Below are 18,417 nucleotides of genomic sequence, written 5' to 3' on the forward strand. Positions count from 1 at the left end.
GCCCAGAACTCACAGTGCAGAAGCCCGTGACTCAGGACTTAACTTTTGGGGCCCAAATAGTGGGCCCTCCAGGACGAGGGAGCGAGAGGTGAAAGCCATGTCCCCAGGTCTGAAGGTACTTTATTGTCAGAGAAATAGATGAACAGGGGGCTTGGTGGAGGCGGGGGCGCGTGGGGAGGGCAGGCAAGGGCGTTGCACACACGTAGGGGGGCGGGGCAGGGGGTGGGGCCGGGAAGAGAGGTTGAGGGTCCCAGCTGGCAGCATAGGCTTCCAGGGCACACTGGGAGTAGTGGCTGTCGTCCCAAGTCCCCTCCACTGCCTCCAGCTTCTGCGCAGGCTCAGCGAGACATCATTCGCACAAACTCTGCCGAGACAAAACCAAGGTTCTGGTTCTGCTCTCTGGATGACGCCACTGTACTGGTTGGTCTTGAGGTGTGAGGGAGTGTGGTCAATGGCAGGGCCTGCAAGGGGGTCTCCTGGACCTGAGAGGTAATGGGTCTCCAGGCTAAGGAGAGGGGCTTCGCCTTATGGACAGAAAACCTCTTGTAACGGAACCTATTTTTCTCTTTGCTTCGGACGCTAGGAAGCTCAGGAAAAATTTGGGGGCCTACTCTGGAGAATTTCTACATCCTGATTTTCCTTGGCTCCCCGTGCTTATCCAACCCTTGCTGTCCCTTGGTGGGAGCACAGTTTAGAGGGACAGCTGGGGTCTGGTCAGGCACCTGGACTCAGGTCTGGGCTCCAGGCGCCTCCTTTCATGCAGCACCTCCACTTCCTAGGAACTGACTTCCTCCTCCTGCTCATGGGGTGATCATAGAAGTTCCTTTCTCGTGGGTTCTCATGCTGATTTACTGGGAGGGGCTGGGGTGTGCTGACCACAGGGCCTGGCATGCAGGGATGAAGAACACTGCTTTCATCTGTTAAAAGACCTTCCAGGGTGTGTGGTGTCAGGTGGTACCTTCGAAGTCGATCAGGCCGTCCCCATTGAGGTCAATGTCGTGAAGGATCTCGTCCACCTCCCGCTGGCTGAGGCGCTCCCCCAGCAGGACCTTGAGGGCGGCTCGGAGCTCCCCCAAGCTGATGCAGCCATCCCCGTTGGTGTCAAACTGTGGCAGCATTGGGCATGGCGTTGAGTCACCAGTGACAAGTCACTCACAGCAGACCCGTAGGCTCCCACTACCCGCCCCTGCCCCCCAGGGCCGCACCTCTCGGAAGGCGTCCCTCAGCTCCCGGACTCCGATCATGTCCGCTGTCTCGGCCAGCAGCTTAGGGCCCATCAGCTCCACAAAATCTTCGAAGTCCACCTTCCCACCACCTGGGGGTCACGCTCATCAGGGGGGTCACGCTCTGATGGCCCCACCCTGGGGGCCATCAGAGACCCCTGCCCAGCGCTGCCCCTCCTCTGCCCTCTGCTCTTCCTTCCCTCCAGGCCCCATGGGCTGCGTCATCAGTAGTTTTTGATGAATTTCATTAGTTTTCCTGAAGAGTTTGGATGGGTTTAAGTCCTGGCTCCAAAGATCTGGCTGTGTGACCATAGGCAAGTCACTTAACCTCCCAGATACTCAATTTCCTCGTCCCACAAATGGGAATAGTGGTCCATGCCCTGCCCACCTCGTAGGGGACAGTGAGATTCTCTGGAGGCAGAGTCCTGGCTGAAGAACGACCCAGGTCTGGGCTCGGGTCCACCCAGTGCTGGCACCCCTGTGCCTGGGCTGCTTGGCTGCCCTGCCCTGGCCTCTAGAGAAATGGGGGCGGGGGGTGGTTCTGAGGCACGTACTGATTTGCTGGGAAATCTCAATGAGCTCCATCTCAGTGGGCATATAGCCCAGCGTCCGCATGCAGGCGCCCAGCTCCCCGCAGCCGATGTAGCCGTCCTGGTCTCGGTCAAACTCTTGAAAGGCGACCTGCAGCTCTGCCAGACGGGACAGGGTCCGTTTTTCCCATTTCCCAGTTTCGATCAACTCACCCTTCTCCTCTTGGTCCAATCATTCCCCGCCGCGTCTAAACTTTGCAGCCTCAGGGACTGTGCACATGCTATTCCTAAAATTCATTCTCTCAGCAAGTATTTGAGGAGCATCTAGTATGTGCCAAGCTCTGCTCTAGGTAGTGGGGATGTGACAATGAAGAAAGAAAAAGAAAGGAAGGAAAGAAAGAATGGAGGGAGGGAGGAAATCCCTGACCTCATGGAGCTCACATTCTGAACACTCTCCCCTCCTCCATGGTCCTTATAGGACATGAGGACTCGAGGACATCTTCCCTCTAAATTCTGACTCCTGCAGCCCATTTGCACTTGTGGACTTAGCACCATGGGACTCATCGATGCCTGTCTGCAGAGGATATAAGCTCTCTGTCCAGTTTGCCCTGCCCTAGTGCCCAGCACAGGGCCAGGCACACCGTGGACACCCAGGGAGGGGCCCACAACACACCTGGCAACGAGACCAGGCAACGGCAGCTGGCGTTTTGCCAACCTGTTCCTGCTCAGTTTTGTCGCCAGCCTCCCTGCACAGGTCCCCTGCAGCCTCCTTCTTGTTCCTGGGTCCGTCCTCCTGGAGACTGCTGGGGCCCCCACCTGACAACCCCTCCCGTGTTTGCACCCCTATGCCCACCCCTCAAGAAACTCTAGTTCTTCCCCAAACCCTTTACCTTCGATCTCCTCTGGCCGCAGCTCCCGGTCCTGAGGGGGCACAGAGGGGTTAGGAATTCCTTGGACCCCTTGCTTCTTGTTCTTTGGGGCTCCCCACTCAGCCCCACAACACGCATGTGCAGGGCTCATGTCTGACACTGCTCAGACCTCGTTCCTCCCACCTGGGTCTTGGGTTCCCCTCTTCCCTGCTGCCCGCCAGGCCTCTCCCAGGGCCTTCCCACCCCCTGCCACCCTCTTCTAGTGCAGGAGGCCCCATTTGCCAGAGATGGGCAGGTCCCAGGTGTGGGGGCCTCAATGCCACGGTCCGTCTGCTAGGGGCCCTGCCACCTCCCTGCCCATCCCCTGGGTGACTGTCTGACATTTCTCTGGGTCTCTCTCCGCTCCCCCAGCCCCCCAGGTCTGTGTGCCTTTGCTCTGGCCTCCCCACTCAGTCCCCTCTCCACCACTCAGGGAGAGGCGAGGCAAGGGAACAGGGTGGCGGGCGGGCAGGTGGGCGGCCGTACATACAAGCTGGGTGGCCGCGATGCTGGGCCGCAGGAAGATGCAGGCAGGCCCCACCAGGCTGCGGAGCACCGAGTAGCCCTGGACGCCCGGCCTGGGCCCCCCCTGCTCCTCAGGGCTGAGGCTGGGGCCTGGGCTCTGGTGGGAGCCCCCTGGGGGGGATCCGGGCCACTGCCAGCTGTCCTGCAGCAGAGCCGGCCATGAGCTGGGGCAGGGGCTGCTCGCACCCCTACTCAGCCTCTCCTGTCTTTGGCACCTGGCACAGGAGAGACGGGGTCCTCACCTATTAACACTCTAGCTGGAAGGGCCCCCCACTTACTGTTCATTTGGGCAAATTGAGGCCCAGGAAGGACAAAGGACTTGGCCAACATCACCCCAAAAGCCTGTGACAGAGTGAGACCTTGAGCTCAAGCTCTTTGTCCCCCAGCTCAAGACTGAGTAGCAGAGAGCAGGCAGCTGGGTGGGCAGCTGGGGGCCAGCTGAGCTTGGCAGGAGAGGCCCAGTGGGAACCAACCCCTTCATCCCCAGGATGTGCCCAGCGCTAGCCCCTGCCTGGCCTCACGCAGGGTCCTGCCCCCCACCTGACCCCTCCAGGGTCCAGCCTCGGCTCCTGGCCTTGGCCTCTCCCCTTTAGCCCCCCTACCTTAGGCCTCCGGGGTTGGGGCCGCTTGGCACAGTTGCCCATGGGCCCCCAAACCATGCCAGGCCTGGCGGCCCGGGGACGGCCCGGGGCTGGGCCTCCACAGATGCCGTGGGCTGCTGCTAGCCCCCAGCTGCTCCCAGTGAGCCTGGGAGCAAGGCAGGGGATTTTCTGAGGGTTTTGTGGGGAAGATCAGGGGCGGGTGGGCAGGCGGAGAGCCCTGGGCACAGGGGCTTGGGTCCTAATCTGGGATTATCTCTGAGAATTGTTGCTGGTGAGGGGGGCCACTCGGGGCCCAAGGCCCCCTGGAAGCCCAGTCTCCCCAGGTCCACCCCTGAGAGTCTTCCAGATAGTTCTTCCCCAGCGTCCCTCTCCTCCAGCCCCTACCCCTAATCTCTCAATCAGAAGAGATTCAGTTTCTTCCAAAGCCGGGCCTGGACCTGGGAGGGGAAGCCAGGTGCCTGGTGTGCCAGGGCAGTCTGGGGCATCTCTCCCATCTGAATGGCAGAGGGGACCAGGCGGTGCGGCCTCTGCGGAGCGTCCCCTCTCTGCCTGCCCTGGGAGAGCTGGCCACGGCTGCCCAGCCCAGGAAGTCCCTGCCCACTTTCCTACCAGGGCCTTGGCTCTCACCTCAGAGCACCTGCCCAGACTTCCCGCCCTCGGTCCCTCTGCCTGGGCCGGCCCCTGCCTCCGGGGCCGTGGGCTGGCTGCAGGACTCAGCGAGGGCAGCGATGGGGAGAGAAGCCAGCCTCCCTCACGAGCGGCTGACTGAGTGGCTGGCCCCTCCCTCAACACACATGTCCAGGCTTTCTCCTGCCTGGGCTCGGCCCTGGGTCTGCCCCAGAGGGCCCCAGCTGGGGTGTGAGGTCCCCTCTGTTTGCTTACTGTCCCCTCAGGTGAGGACCGTCCCACACTCCTGCCCACTTTACCTGCCCGTAAGCCGCCTGCACCTGGGCCTCAAGCTCCTGCAGGAGCAGCCGCCGCCTGGTGACTGCTGGGCTGACAGGGGTGTGGCTGGGTCCTGCAGGGCCCTCAGAGGGCTTGGGGTCCCCCGTGGGGAGCCTGTCACCTTCTGGGCCCTGGGGAAGGGCCATGGAGACGCTTGGCACCTCTCGTTGGCCGGGGTCTTCGCCCCACTCCGATCTCCCTGGTCCTGCGGGAAAGTTGCCAAGCAGGCAGCTGTGGGTGTGGTCCCCAGAGGGTCCCAGCTTCTCCCCTCCCTGTTGCTCACTCGATCGGCTCCAGGCCCTCCAGGGCCCATCTTTCCTAGTTCCCCGTGCTACTCGTAGGTACCTCTCCCAAATCCCAGCCTTCCCTACCCCCTGCCCCCTCCAACCTTCGCGCGGGCCACAGACAGCACAGGGCTCCACAGGGCGGTCTGTGCTGACCCCAGCTCTCTGGCCCCTGGCTTCGCGCTCTCCCTGCACTCCCCCCTCCTCTGCTCTGTCCTGCTCTCTGCCCCACGAGAGGTGTTTCCGTGTGTCTGTCTTACCTGCAGCCCCTCCCCCCCCCCCCGCTGAAATGTGCCCACTCACGCCTTTTCTGTCTCTTCCCACCCTCTATTGCATGAGGCTGTTTCTCACACTGGTCTGTCTGTCCATCCATCCTTGTTCTCCTATTCCCCGCCCTCCCCACAATGGCTCCTGGATTGTGGACAGATAAGCCCTCCAGCCTTCCCCCAGACCCTCCACCACCAACCCCCTCCTGCCAGCACCTCCAACCTCCTGCTTCTCAAGGAAAAGCACCCAGGCAGCTCCGCTGGCCTCTTGTGCCCCCTCGTTATGTCCCCAGACCACTCACCACCCAGCCGCCTGCTCCTCACCTCCCAGAATGAGGTCAGCTGTCCCACCCAGCCCTGCTCCAGGTCCTTCATGATTTATTCACCTGCCCCTGCACCAGCTTTTGTTCGAGGGAACCAGATCCTGCCATCTGAGCCACGGGCTCTGGCCTCCCGCAGCCCTGTGGCCGTCCATTCATGTATTCCTTCTGCAAGTGTCTGAGACCGACTGCTGCAGCCTCCCAGCAGACCTCACCTACCCGAGGGCCCTGCTCTCTGACACCTGTCCCTCAGAAAAGGGCCAGTAGACCATCTTCAGGTGCTCAGGCACTGACGCAGGCATCAGGGGGGCTTTATGGAGGAGAGGGGGGAAGTGGGGCATTCTTGCCATTGCCCACCCACATTTAACCTCGGCCTGGTCCTGGGCCAGTGTTGGGGTCCCCAGGAGAGATCAGCTCTGAACTTGGAGTGTCCCAGATGTGGAAATTGATGGGTGGTGTTGGGTGGAGAGAGGCGGGGTCGGTAGCCCCTGGGGAGGACACGGGTGGTGAGAGGGTAGAAAAATTTCAGGGGGGGCTGAATCTTGAGCAAATAAATGTCTGCTGGAGCACCTGCTGAGTGCCCTCCGGGGTGCTGGAGCCCGGCCCTGCCTCCTGGAACCTTCCACCTGGCAGAGGTGCACGCTTCACAGAATGGCTGTGGGGGGTCTCAGAGCAGGGAAGGGCCCAACGGGCCATCCGGCGGGCGGAGAGTGGGAACTCTGCTACGACCGGGGGCCTGTGGAAGCCACGGAAGTGACCTGTGAGCCGAGACCAGAGGGGTGGTGGGCGTGACCGAGTGAAGGGAGCCGTGGCCACAAAGGCAGAGGGAATGGTCGCCACACAGCCCTGAGCGGGTCTGAGGATGTAAGAAAAGGCCAGGATGGACAGGAGAGTGGGTGCCGGCCAGGTGGTCAACGGTGGGAAGGGCGCATTATGACCTCTCCTGCTGGCCACTCATTTGCAGGCTCCGCCTGAGTGTCCTTCAGCAACTCTGCACCCTGGGTCCCATCTCAGCCCACAAGCTGGGGTGCACTGCATCCCAGGCAGCACTGAAAACACCCCTCAGAGATGGGGGTTCCCCCATTTTCTGCAAGGTCGTAGAATGGGGGCTCCAGGCCTGGGTTCCCCCAGGCAAGGTATTTCACCTCTCCAGGCCTCAGTTTCCTTGTCCAGAGAATGGGGGTTTACCTACTATCCGCCTCATGGTACCGTTGCAAAAGTTAAGTAGTAAAGGATCTTGCAGGTTTCTGGCATATGGGTAAGGCTCAAAAAATGGTGGATGTGATAAATGGCTTCATGTCCAAATGGCCACCGAAGACAGAACTGGTGAGAAACGGGTGTCCCAAAGTATAAGTCAGAGTAATGGAGGCTCTAACTGGGCAGGGTACAGTGGGTGGAAACATTTTCAACCGAGAAGCAAAGCCTTTGTGTCTAGATGAAGCAAGCTTCCAAGTTTGCTTGGAAGTCCCTCCTGGCTTGTGTTCGATGAACAGCACCTTTGGACACTCATCACTGTGCCTTTGATTTGCCCATCCCGGCTGAGCTGAGGTCCCAGCTCCGGTGCCCTGGGGTCCAGGTGGATCAGTGGGTGACATACCGGCTGATGGATGGTTGTTTGGTTGGGTGGGTGGGCAGATAGATGGATGACTTGTTAGACTGGTGCTTGGATGGTTGGTAGTTGGAAAGATGGATGACTGAGTAAGTGGATGGAAGGATGGACAGGGGGCTGGATAGATGGACTGGAGAATGGGTAGTTGGGTGGGTAGATGGGGAGATGGACACGTGAGTGGATGGATAGATGAGCAGGTGGGTAGCTGACTAAATGGCAGGATCATCAGACAGGCTAGTGATGAAATGTTTGGTAGATGGATGGATGCATGATGGCATAGACAGACGGCTGTGTGGGAGAGTGGATAGGGGGATAGGGGGATAGGTGAGTGGGTAAAAAGATGAGTGGGTAATGGATTTATCGAGTGGGTGACTGCATGAATGGGTGGATAAATGGACAGGTGGGTGTTTTGATGGACTGCTGGTCAAATGTTTGGTTGTTGGCTGGATGTTTGGACAGATATATAGATGGACATACAGACAGATGGACAGCCAGTGAAGGCCTTATATTCTTTATTAAAAGAGTCCATTGGGGTGGACATAGGTAAGAAGATCTTCCCTATTCTGGTGTCTAGCCCACGCATCACCTGGTACACAGCAATCAGTGTGTGAAGGAAGACTTGTGTCCCTCCCTACCCGCCCCACCCCCGTAGCCGCGATCCCTCCGAGGGCCGCGATAATGGCTCCCCCTCCGCCCGGTTCCCCACAAGCCACACCCGGGCTTGGCACCTGGGAAGCACATAGGCAGAGCCATGTTGAGACACCACTTCACACTTACCGGGATAGCTAGAGTAAACAAGACAGACGTAACACTTGCTGGCGAGGATGTGAGGTTGGAAGCCTCATACCCTGCTCTTGAGTTTCTGACACGGAGCGGCTCCTTCGGAAGAGTCCGGCAGCTCCTCCAAATGAGCTCCCATAGGACCCAGATTCCGCTCCCAGGTATATACCCAAGGGAGTTGAAACACGAGTTCACACAACATTTGCACGCGGATGCACACACAGCGTTATTCATCACAGCGAAGAGGCGAGACGACCCAAACGTCCATCGGTGCAGGGGCGGGTGAAGGAAGCGCGCATGTCCGCACGCGGAGTGAGCCACAGCCTCAGCGAGGAACGGAGCACCGGCCACGCCGCCGGGCGGGTGGGGCCGCAGGGCAGGTGGGGCCGCAGGGCAGGTGGGGCCGCAGGGCAGGTGGGTCCGGAGACCGTTGTGCTGGGTGAAAGCAGCCAGGCACAGAAGACCGCATGGGGTACGCTTCCGTTTACGGGCAATGTCCCGAATAAGCAGACCCATAGCAAGTCCTGGTTGCCGAGGGAGGGGGGAGGGGGAATGAGGGGTGACTGCTGACGGGCGGGGGTTTCCTTTTGGGGTGATGAAGACGTTCTGGGCCTAGATGGTGGTGACGGTTGCACAACACTAAATGTAATAAAAACTACAGCATGTACACTTTGTCAGGGGGCATTTATGTAGCAATAAGGCTGCTTATTTCTATTACTTAAAATCCCGCCGAGGACAGGTACTGACGTACACATGAACTAGAAGGGGGGATGGGACACCGGGAGGTACCTGGCCAATTGGGCTGAAAAAGCTGTGCATCTGGGCCCCAGAGCCGGAGGCCCCAGAGCTGGACCGCAGGTTGGGTCTGTGGAGCCAGAGGTCTGTGGGAAAAAGAAGCCACTACAGCATAGGACCAAGTCATCCTGGGTGGCAGTCCTTCCCGGAGACCTGAACACGATGGGGGGAGAAGGCGAGCCCCTGGAGGATGGCGCAGCAGACGGCGGGGGGCCTCTCATCCTACTGGGTCCCAGATGCCTGTGCGCAGAGGGAGGGCGGGCATGCTCCAGGCCAGAGCAGGTGAATGAACCTCTCTGAGCTTTGGGGTCCTCCTCTGTAGAGGGGGACGGAGACTCCCCCTACCATGGTGTTGTGGAAGTGAAATGAGACCATTTATATGAAAGCTCTTCATAAGCTGCTAAGTGCTGGGCAGATGGTCTTTCAACTGTGGATCCGGGATAGAGGTCAGCTCTGGCACCCCCACCCACACGGCCTCCCAGCCCCAGGCAGCCATGAGCTCCCTTGAGAGGAAGAGCTGCTGGTGATCAGGCAGGGTGGCTTTATTTCCCACGCTTTGGGTGGGTACTTATGCCCCTAGGAAGGATGCCTTTTTCTCCTTGTGGCTCTGACAGGAAAACCAGGCTGAGATGGAGCTCTGTCAGGCCCCAATTCCCGAGGAAGACCACCCCACCCACTGAGAACCTCACCCACGCCCCCGCCTCAGGTAGGGGCAGCTGGGAGGACGTGGCCATGGGCGCCAGATGGGCCTGCAGGAGGCAGGCACCGGGCTCTTCCTGGAAGGACGCAGCCCCCAGGTCCAGGAGTGTTTCTGGCGTTGGGGTTCTTGGGTTCCCCAAGACAGAAATTGAGAGCAAACCCCAGTGGAACTTCCAGACAGATTTCACTAAGCTCATACTCAAGCACAGGGAGGGAGCCCGGAGCGAAGGAAGGTCCTCCAAACTGACTGCTTTTCTAACCTCGGACAAAGCAGGCTTACCGAAAAAGGCAGGCTTTTTGATAAATTTTCCATTTCAGGGCCTCGAGACTTCTTTTTGCTGCTGCATTGCCTGGTAACGGTGTTCGCACCCTCGGTGTGGGGGCAAGATGGCGGTGTCCTTTGCTAGCGCCACATGGGGAAGGTCGGATAGGTCTCAGACCTTGACCAACTGCACACGAGAGTCAGTGGTTTCGATAAGTGCGAGGAAGCAAGCAGTTAGAAGGGACAGAAGATGAGCTACCTCTGTGCTTTCAAGCCGAGGATGGAGAGGTGGCGACATTTCTGCAGCCAGCTTACCCAGTGTTCCTTCTGGCCACCTGATCTTAACCGGGCCTCCTGGCTGTTTCCCCAAGTGCCTGTGCTGCTTCAGAAGTCCTGTTTCATTCTGTCGCCGGGCAGGGGCCTGGCCCTGGGCAGGCTGCCTAAGGCCAGCTGTAGTGCGTGGGCTCTGGACTTCATGTAGGGAAGACTTCACAACACGAGTCCAGGTGATGGTGGGGGTACATTGATCAAATCTGGGACAGCAAAACAAGGAAGGGCTCAGCGTAGAGGAAGCAGCCGGAGCCTGGGCTGGGCTGCCGAAGCCCAGTGGGATATAAGAGGAAAGGGGGCTTCGGGGACAGGTTCGGGGGGTCAGCCTGGAACAAGCTGCCTGCTGCCCATTGCCTTACAGTTTAGGAGAAGAAAGAAGGGGTCCTGGGGAGAAGAAAGGAAAGGAAATGGTGCTGGCTGCTCCCCAAAGGGAGAGCTGGGTCCTTTGTCTAGAGTTTTTATCTCTCTCTTGCAGGAGGAAATCTCAGGGGAGGTCTCAGGGGAGCGTTTAAGTAAAACATTTATCTGTTCTCCTGATGTTCTCTTTCAGGGTCCTGGTCTCCACTGATTGGTCAGCACGAGGGCAGGGGGTCCTTAATCACTGCAGTTGGCTCTGGCATCACCCACCTGGTTTTGCTGCTTTTCCAGGCCTGGAGCTGAAATACCACTGAGGCCTGGATGTCATCTCCTGGGAGGAAAGGCCAGGGCAGGAGAGATGGCCCTGGGGGCAAGGTCCTTGTTTTCCCAGTTTTGTCCCCTGCCAGGCCTTCTGCCCTGGTGACCAGCTACGCCTGGCTTGAAATTGCTCGGCCAGTTTGTTCACCTATCTGTCTGTTTTCCTGTTCCACTTGCCAAGGAATTTTCTTAGCTTCTTACTATCCTGTGTCAGTTCAAGTCTTTCTCTCTTTCCACCCACCCATATCCCCAAGGCCAGCCTGTATTTGAAGAGTACAAGGTACTCTTCAAAAATTGGTTTGGAAGTGATAGACCTTGCAAAAGAATGAGGGTTAAAAGTGAGGCCCCTGAAGCCAGACTTCAGTTTAAATCCTGTTTACTAGTTGCGTGACCTCGGAAAAGTCACTTAACTTCTCTGTTTCACTTTGATCCTCTGTCAAACAGAAATTAGAACAGTACCAAGCTCAGGGTTGTACCGTTTGTAAATTTCTCAACATAGTCCTCAGTCCCTACAGAGAACATGTGAGTGTGTAATGTTAGGGTGGCCGGTGCCATGGGCTGTGGAAGAATTCCCAAAGAGAAGAAACTCAGAGAGCCAAGTTCTCACTTTCCGAGAAAAGAAAGGGGCCTGCGTGGTGGCTGGCCGAGCAGGCGGTCCCACATTCACGCGGGGATGAACCAGGAAAGACGAGTGGGGAGGGAGACGGACCGCAAAACCCAGGGCCCCAGCGCAGGGAAATAAAGCCTCAAAACCTCTGACTGAAAACACCTGTGGGGGTGACAGCAGTGGAAGAAACTCCCAGCCTCACAGGAGAGTTCGTTGGAGAGGCCCACGGGGTCCTAGACGTACACAGACCCACTCACCTGGAAATCAGCACCAGAAGGGCACGACTCGTTTGCAGGCAGGGCAGGAATGGGGTTTGGTGGGGGGAGTGACTGGAAGCCAGCAGAGAGCTGAACAAGTGGCACCGTTCCCGCTCAGACCCCCCCCCCCAGACAGCATCACAACGCAGTGACGTGAGTCGCCCTGCCCTGGTGAATACCTAAGGCTCCGCCCCTTACTACCTATCAGGTGCGCTGAGACCAAAAAAAAAAAAAAAAAAGACCCAAATGAAAGGACAGATCAAAACTCCAGAAAAAATACAACTAAGCAGGAACAGAATCACAGAAATGGAGATCACATGGAGGGTTATCAGTGGGGAGGGGGAGGAAAACGGGGTAAAAGATACCAGGAATAAAAAACATAATTGGTAGGTACAAAATAGACAGGGGATGTTAAGAACAGTGTAGAAAATGGAGAAGCCGAAGAACTTACATGTACGACCCATGGACATGAACTAAGGTGTAGGGGGCAGGGGAATTCGGGTGGGAGGGGGTGTGCAGGGCGGAGGGGAATAAAGGAGGGGGGAATGGGACAACTCTAACAGCATAGTTAATAAAATATATTTTAAAATAATAATAAATAGGTGACTTCCGCCAAGATGGAGGCATAGGTGGAAACACTGCCTTCTCCCACAACCAAGTTTGACTACAACAAAAGTTTTGGAGAACTAGGACACACCCAAAGACCAGAGCACGGAATTATACGGAAGTCCGACAGCTACGAACCGTTCAAAGGGGACGGTAAGAGAGGCAGAACCAGCAGCGGAGCTGGGTCGGGCAGGACAGATCCCCCGACCTAGGCGCTAGGCGCGCGGGCAGCCCAAAGCCAGTCGGGGTGCAGGGCAGACTGACCAAGGTCGCACATTTGCGCACAGTGAGACGGACCACGCAGGCCCCAGGGGACGAACCCAGTGGTGGAGGGCTGACAGCGGTGGCACACTCGAGTGCAGTGGAACGAAAGGCGTGGGCCTGGTGACAGTGGTGGCTGCGGTGCCGGTGGGGGTCGCGGCAGCGGGCAGCAGAGGGAAGCCATTGTCCCTCTTTGACCCCGCCCCCACATACAACGTCACAACCCAGCGACTTAGTTGCCCTGCTCTGGTGAACACCTAGGGCTCCGATCCTGCTACTTAACAGGCACGAACAGCCCAAAAGATGGCGCAAGAGGAAATCAAAGTCCCAGAGCCAATAACTCTAAGCAACCAACAGATTTCCAGCCTCTCAGAAGCCCAATTTAAGACACTATTTATCAGGATGCTCACAGAATTGGTAGATTACAGTCACAAATTAGAGGAACATATGAAGGCTAGACTAATTGAAATGAAGGGAGATGTCCAGGAAACCAATAGCGATGGAAAGGAAACTGGGACTCAAATCAATGGAATGGACCAGAAGGAAGAACAAAACATCTAACCAGAAAGGAATGAAGAAATGAGAATTCAAAAAAATGAGGAGAGGCTTAGGAACCTCCAGGACATCTTTAAACGTTCCAACATCCGGATTATAGGGGTACCAGAAGGGGGAAAGAAACAGCCACGAGTGGAAAACTTATTTGAACAAATAATAAAGGAGAACTTCCCCAGTCTGGCAAAGGAAATAGACTTCCAGGAAATCCAGGAAGCTCAGAGAGTGCCAAAGAAGTTGGACCCAAGAAGGAACACACCAAGGCACATCATAATTACATTAGCCAAGACCAAAATGAAGGAGAGAATCCTAGAAGCAGCAAGGGATAAGGGGACAGTCACCTACAAAGGAGTACCCATCAGACTGTCAGCGGATTTCTCAAAAGAGACCTTACAGGCAAGAAGGGGCTGGAAAGAAGTATTCCAAGTCATGAAATCCAAAGACCTACAGCCAAGATTGCTTTATCCAGCAAAACTTTCATTTAGAATGGAAGGACAGATAAAGTGCTTCTCAGATAAGGTCAAGTTCAAGGAGTTCATCATCACCAAGCCCTTATTATATGAAATGCTAAAGGGACTTATCTAAGAAAAAGAAGATGAAAAATATGAACAGTGAAAGGACAGCAAACACACAGTTATTGACAACCACACCTAAAACAAAAGCAAACCAAGAGGACAGCTAGATCAGAAGTGGAACCATAGAAATGAAGAACACATGGAGGGTTAGCCACAGGGGTGTGGGAGGAGGAGAAGGGGGGAGAAGGCACAGAAAATAGCATAGACAGTAAGTAGAAAATAGATAGGGGGGAGGGCGAGAATAGTGGGGGAAATATAGAATCTAAAGAACTTGAGACACGTGGTTATAAACTACGGGGGGGGGAATGGTGGGGGAGGGAGGGTGCGGGTGGAGGGGAATGAAGGGGGGAGTAGAACAACTGTAATGGTATAATCAATAAAATATATTAAATAATAATAATAATAATAATAAATAAGAGTTTCTGGGCTTCACAAAAAGACAGGGAAAAGAGAAAGAGAGGGGCCTCGGTGCGGAGAGCGGCAGCTGCCCGAGAGGCTGGGGCTTTATCGGCTGCAGTGGGCGAGGGGCCGGCAGCTGGCAGGCAGGGCCACCGCAGACAGGACGCCTTGGTCAGTTTTGTGGGGGCTTCCGTGCGCTTTGGTGGTGTCCTTAGGTGCAGGGTCCAGTCGTCGTGTTTGTCCTGTGTGGCAATTTGTCAGCACGTTGGTGCCTTTAGGACACTTTCATCGATTTTCCAGGCCTGATCATCTCTATTAATCTCAGAAAAACAGCAGTCAATTGTGGCTGACGGGGTCAGGAAAAGGACAGCTAGCTCTGGTAAGGAGGGCCTTGACAGGGGCTTTTTGTCTTTTTAGGTAAGTCTATTGAAATTGCGCTCATTCAGTCAGCGAGCATTTATCGAGCACCTACTGTGTGCTGGTGCCGGGAACCCAGCAGTGGGCCAGGTGCTCAGTCCTGGCCCTCTGGGGGCCCAGAGGAGTCACGTGGGCTTGGGTGGGTAAGAAAATACCCTGTGTACAGTCACTGGCCTGCAGGCAGGGAGCAGCCCTGCAGAAGGACAGGGAGGCCTGTCTGGCCCTGCCCCCACCACACCCAGCTTTCCGCCTGGGACCAAGCTGAGTGACTTGGCGCATTCCTGGGGTGAGAGGCAGGGAGGACTGAGGAGGTGGAGCAGAACCATAAATACAAGCCCTCTGGGCTCCTCTCCACTTCCTGCATGCTTGCCCTTCACCACCAGCCAGTAAGTAGGGTCTGGAACCGGGCAGGGGGTGGGCCCTGGCCAAGCCACCCTCTCTCCAGGAAGTCTGACTCCCAGGCTGCAGCCCCAAGGGCAGTCCTTCATCGTGCTGTCTGTCTGTCTCTGCTAGTGCCACCCTACACCATCGTCTACTTCCCCGTCCGAGGTGCGGCACCTGTTCCTTCTGGAGGACGAAGGGCTCAGGCCAGGCACAGGCCAGACGCCAGGGCTGATCCCTGGACTTCTGGCCCAGGGCCAGAAGTGGGACTGAGGGGCAGGGCCAGAACTGGCTGTTGCTACTCCTCCTCTGTCTTCCCTGGGGTGCTTGGGGCCGGAAGTCCCCCGCTCAAAGACACGGTTGGGGCCATGAGCTCTGTTCTTCCCCTGAGGTCCATCCTCTCCTGGAAGGCTGCCAGGTTCGGATTTCTATCCTGTTCCTCTGTGCCCTTGGCACACTCCTGCCCCTTGCACCCCACCCCCCACCCTAGGGCGCTGTGAGGCCATGCGCATGCTGCTGGCGGATCAGGGCCAGAGCTGGAAGGAGGAGGTGGTGACCAGGGATGACTGGCTGCAGGGCGCACTCAAGGCCTCCTGTGTGAGTGGCTAGGCTGGGCCTTGGGGGACAAACTAAGGAGGGGGACAGGTGAGCTCAGTGTCCCTCACAGAGCCATGCCATCCCCCCAGCTGTACGGGCAGCTGCCCAAGTTCCAGGACGGAGACCTGACCCTGTACCAGTCCAACGCCATCCTGCGCCACCTGGGCCGCTCCCTCGGTGAGTCCTGAGGTTCAGGAAGTACCTGACAGGTACCCGCAGGGTGTTCGAGGGCCTGAGCTGCTGCGCGTACAGCCACCAGAGTCCTGCCCACCGAAGGGCTGGCCAGGTGCCCTAGAGGGAGGGGGCAGGGCCAGAGCTAGGAGGGCTCTGGGTGCGAGGATTGGGGTGGCCAGTCCACCTGGGCAGGGGCAACGCAGCTCAGCCACCCCCCAACCAGGGCTCTACGGCAAAGACCGGCGGGAGGCAGCGCTGGTGGACATGGCGAACGACGGGGTGGAAGACCTCCGGAAGCTCTGTAGCCACCTCATCCACCACAACTACGTGAGTGTGGACTGGTCGCGGCTGGTGCTCAGGGCCGAGGGCGGTCACCAGGCCAGGCACACAGCATGCTGTCCCTGGGATCCCTCCTGGTTGCAGGAGGAGAGCAAGGCCCTGTACATTGAGGAGCTGCCGGGGCGCCTGAAGCCCTTTGAGACCCTGCTGGGCCAGAACCAGGGTGGCCAGGCCTTCATCGTGGGTGACCAGGTGAGTGCTGGGTCCAGCCCATTGTGGGTCCGTTTCCCAGGTGGGCAAACAGAGCGGGGCTGTGACTGGTTCACTAAGGCAGACAGGTGCAGCTCTGGCCCCGGCACCCGTCTCCCCTGACCCTGCTCAAGACCCCACCCCCACCCCACAGATTTCCTTCGCAGACTACAACCTGCTGGACTTGTTGCTGAACCACCAGGCCCTGGCCCCCACCTGCCTGGACGCCCTGCCCCTGCTTGCGGCCTACGTGGCTCGCCTCAGCGCCCGGCCCAAGCTCAAGGCCTTCCTGGACTCCCCCGAGCACGTGAACCGCCCCGTCTTTGGAACCAGAAAGACATGAGCCTGTGTGGCACCCTCAGGAGAGGGGCTGCTCTTGGAAACCAATAAACACCGTGAGAGGGAGGCTGTGCTGTGGTCAGTGAGGGTCTGGGTGGGCACAGAGGACCCCTCTGCTCCTTCCCAGGTTGCCCTGGGGGCAAGGAGGGCTGGGCAGGGCAGCTGGGCAGCTGGGCCCTGAACAGCATTAGGCCCGAGGCTCTTAGGACACACCGGAGCTCTGAGTCCAGAGGGGAAGATGAGACACCACACTTCAAGGATGCAACTGGAGGGCTTCCTGCAGGAGGCAGTTGACCTCGCCGGAGGCACTGATGGTTATAGCAATGTGGGGCATTGTGAACAGAACAGACAGCCCCAGCCCTCATGTGATGACTTCCATCTTCTGGGAGCACACGCAGATGCTGTGCACGCCTGCACATGAGGGAGCAAGTGACACGCACACTTGGGTGTTTCACATGCGCATCTCGTGTGTCACCACAATCATCCCAGGCCCTGTGGTGGGTGGCCGGCAGGACCAAGTGTGCTGCTGAAGGTGGCCTGGGAGCTCGGTGAGCCTTCCGCCTGGAGGGTCAAGGGTCTATCTCCACTTCACGGAGTCTCTGTCAGCCCCGGTGGGAGCGCTCTGCCGACTACCCACTCCCATCCCACCTCTCTGTCCTCCAAGGCTGCGGCTGCCTCCCGCCCGCTCCCAACCCCAAAGCCCCATTGTGAGCTGCCGGAGGGCCCTCTTCCAGGCCCTGGTCCAGGATCCTGGGACTGGAGAGCAAGTCAGGACCCCTGTATGTCCTTCCCGAGCTGGGCAGCCTTGGACAAGTGGCTGACCCTCTCTGAGCCCGTCTCCTCGCCCAACATCCCGGGTGGTCACAAAGTGCCACACTGTTTACCAAGCAGCTCTGTGCACCAGACACTTGGCATTTCTTCAGACCACATTTCACAGATGAAAAAGCTGTGGTCAGTCTTGGAATTTGCACCTTGACGGCCACGCCTGGTTTCTTTCCCCAAATAGCCCCAGAAAAAATGCTCTCACACACGCTCTGGACAAGTGAAGTACCCTGTGGAGTGGTTATTTAAAACATTAGTGAAATGTGAAATATCCTGGCTGAGATCAGCTCAAAGGCACGGGGAGCGTCAGGAGCAAAAAAAACACAGGTCACACCTGTGCCCGCCCCCCACCACCCGCTTTGCCCAGCTCTGCAAATGCTGAGGACAGAGTCGGGAGGTGGTCCCACTGAGGCTCCCTTTCCTGGACCTGGGAGACGGTTTCCCCCAAGAACTGCCAAGTGCTTGTCTGGGAGATGTCCTTGGCAATGAGAACACACCTGGGCTCCAAACCCCCCGGGGTGGGAAGACTTGGGACGGGGTCAGGGGCTGCCTTTGTGTCTCCAGATGGGACAAGCTCAAGACAAGAGCCGAGGGTCCTGCAGGCGTGAGTTTTGTTTGCAGCCCCTTCAACTTATTTTCATGAGCCTTGCTCCTAAGAATGGCACCCAGGGGAGAAAACCAAACGAAGACATGTGCTCCCCCCGCCCCCGGCCCCAGTATGCTGCATCCAAGACGGGGTTCTGGCTCTGAAGTGTGTCAACCAGGAGAAGGGGTGGCCTCACTGCGACTGAGGCTTTGTGCACTGAAGTTTTCCAATAGACCTGTGGGTTAGGCCATGCCTGCGGAAAGGGACCATTTTGAGAGTTTGAAGTGGTTGTTTTTTCCTGTTACTCCAAAAGTAAGGCCCCTGCGACGCTGGCTCATGAATCCTGCCCAAGCAGGGCTGCAACCTGGGGTTGCCACTCGGCTCCGACCGGGTGGGCACACCCCATCCTCCAGACATGCGGGACCGAGTACAGCCACGCACCGGTGCATTGGGTCCCTGCGCCAGGTACGGCGCTTGGTCCAAGGGGTGCGCCAGCCAGTGCAGCTGGCGCACCGAGTCCTGCCCAGCCTGGCCCAGGCGGCAGCAGCAGGCTCAGGCACCCT

At 57.8% G+C, this 18,417-nt stretch overlaps 2 protein-coding genes across 3 annotated transcripts; one reads left to right on the forward strand and one right to left on the reverse strand.

Moving 5' to 3' along the window:
• Nucleotides 1–232: 232 nt before the first annotated feature.
• On the reverse strand, nucleotides 233–3,932 carry CABP2 (calcium binding protein 2). Of its 2 annotated transcripts, XM_037053402.1 has the most exons (7): nucleotides 3,789–3,932; nucleotides 3,152–3,328; nucleotides 2,644–2,674; nucleotides 1,778–1,912; nucleotides 1,206–1,315; nucleotides 959–1,106; nucleotides 233–364 (listed from the first exon to the last, which is right to left on the reverse strand). In XM_037053402.1, exons 1-7 carry the CDS (start codon nucleotides 3,843–3,845, stop codon nucleotides 339–341), a joined length of 684 nt encoding a protein of 227 aa, XP_036909297.1. In that variant the 5' UTR covers nucleotides 3,846–3,932; the 3' UTR covers nucleotides 233–338. The 2 variants fall into 2 exon arrangements, with proteins under 2 accessions (XP_036909297.1, XP_036909298.1); XM_037053403.1 differs by lacking the exon at nucleotides 3,152–3,328.
• A 10,771-nt stretch (nucleotides 3,933–14,703) lies between these two features.
• On the forward strand, nucleotides 14,704–16,512 carry GSTP1 (glutathione S-transferase pi 1). Its single transcript, XM_037053396.1, has 7 exons — nucleotides 14,704–14,813; nucleotides 14,941–14,976; nucleotides 15,299–15,405; nucleotides 15,495–15,582; nucleotides 15,803–15,906; nucleotides 16,003–16,110; nucleotides 16,262–16,512. Coding segments are annotated over exons 1-7 (633 nt in total). The 5' UTR covers nucleotides 14,704–14,812; the 3' UTR covers nucleotides 16,451–16,512.
• The last annotated feature ends 1,905 nt before the right edge of the window (nucleotides 16,513–18,417 follow it).

This window comes from Sturnira hondurensis, unplaced genomic scaffold (genome assembly GCF_014824575.4).
Source record: "Sturnira hondurensis isolate 20B ecotype Veracruz unplaced genomic scaffold, ASM1482457v3 Scaffold0007797, whole genome shotgun sequence".
Lineage (NCBI taxonomy): Eukaryota > Metazoa > Chordata > Mammalia > Chiroptera > Phyllostomidae > Sturnira > Sturnira hondurensis.

Bases quoted from the DNA above. Each gene is read 5' to 3' on its own strand.
- CABP2 (XM_037053402.1), bottom strand. From the start codon at position 3,845: ATGGTTTGGGGGCCCATGGGCAACTGTGCCAAGCGGCCCCAACCCCGG. The intron at 1,107-1,205 runs GTGCGGCCCTGG...ATGCTGCCACAG, and splicing joins TGAGGGACGCCTTCCGAGAG to TTTGACACCAACGGGGATGG. The intron at 365-958 runs GTACCACCTGAC...TTGTCTCGGCAG, and splicing joins CGGCCTGATCGACTTCGAAG to AGTTTGTGCGAATGATGTCT.
- GSTP1 (XM_037053396.1), top strand. The intron at 15,907-16,002 runs GTGAGTGTGGAC...TCCTGGTTGCAG, and splicing joins ACCTCATCCACCACAACTAC to GAGGAGAGCAAGGCCCTGTA. The intron at 16,111-16,261 runs GTGAGTGCTGGG...CCCACCCCACAG, and splicing joins CCTTCATCGTGGGTGACCAG to ATTTCCTTCGCAGACTACAA.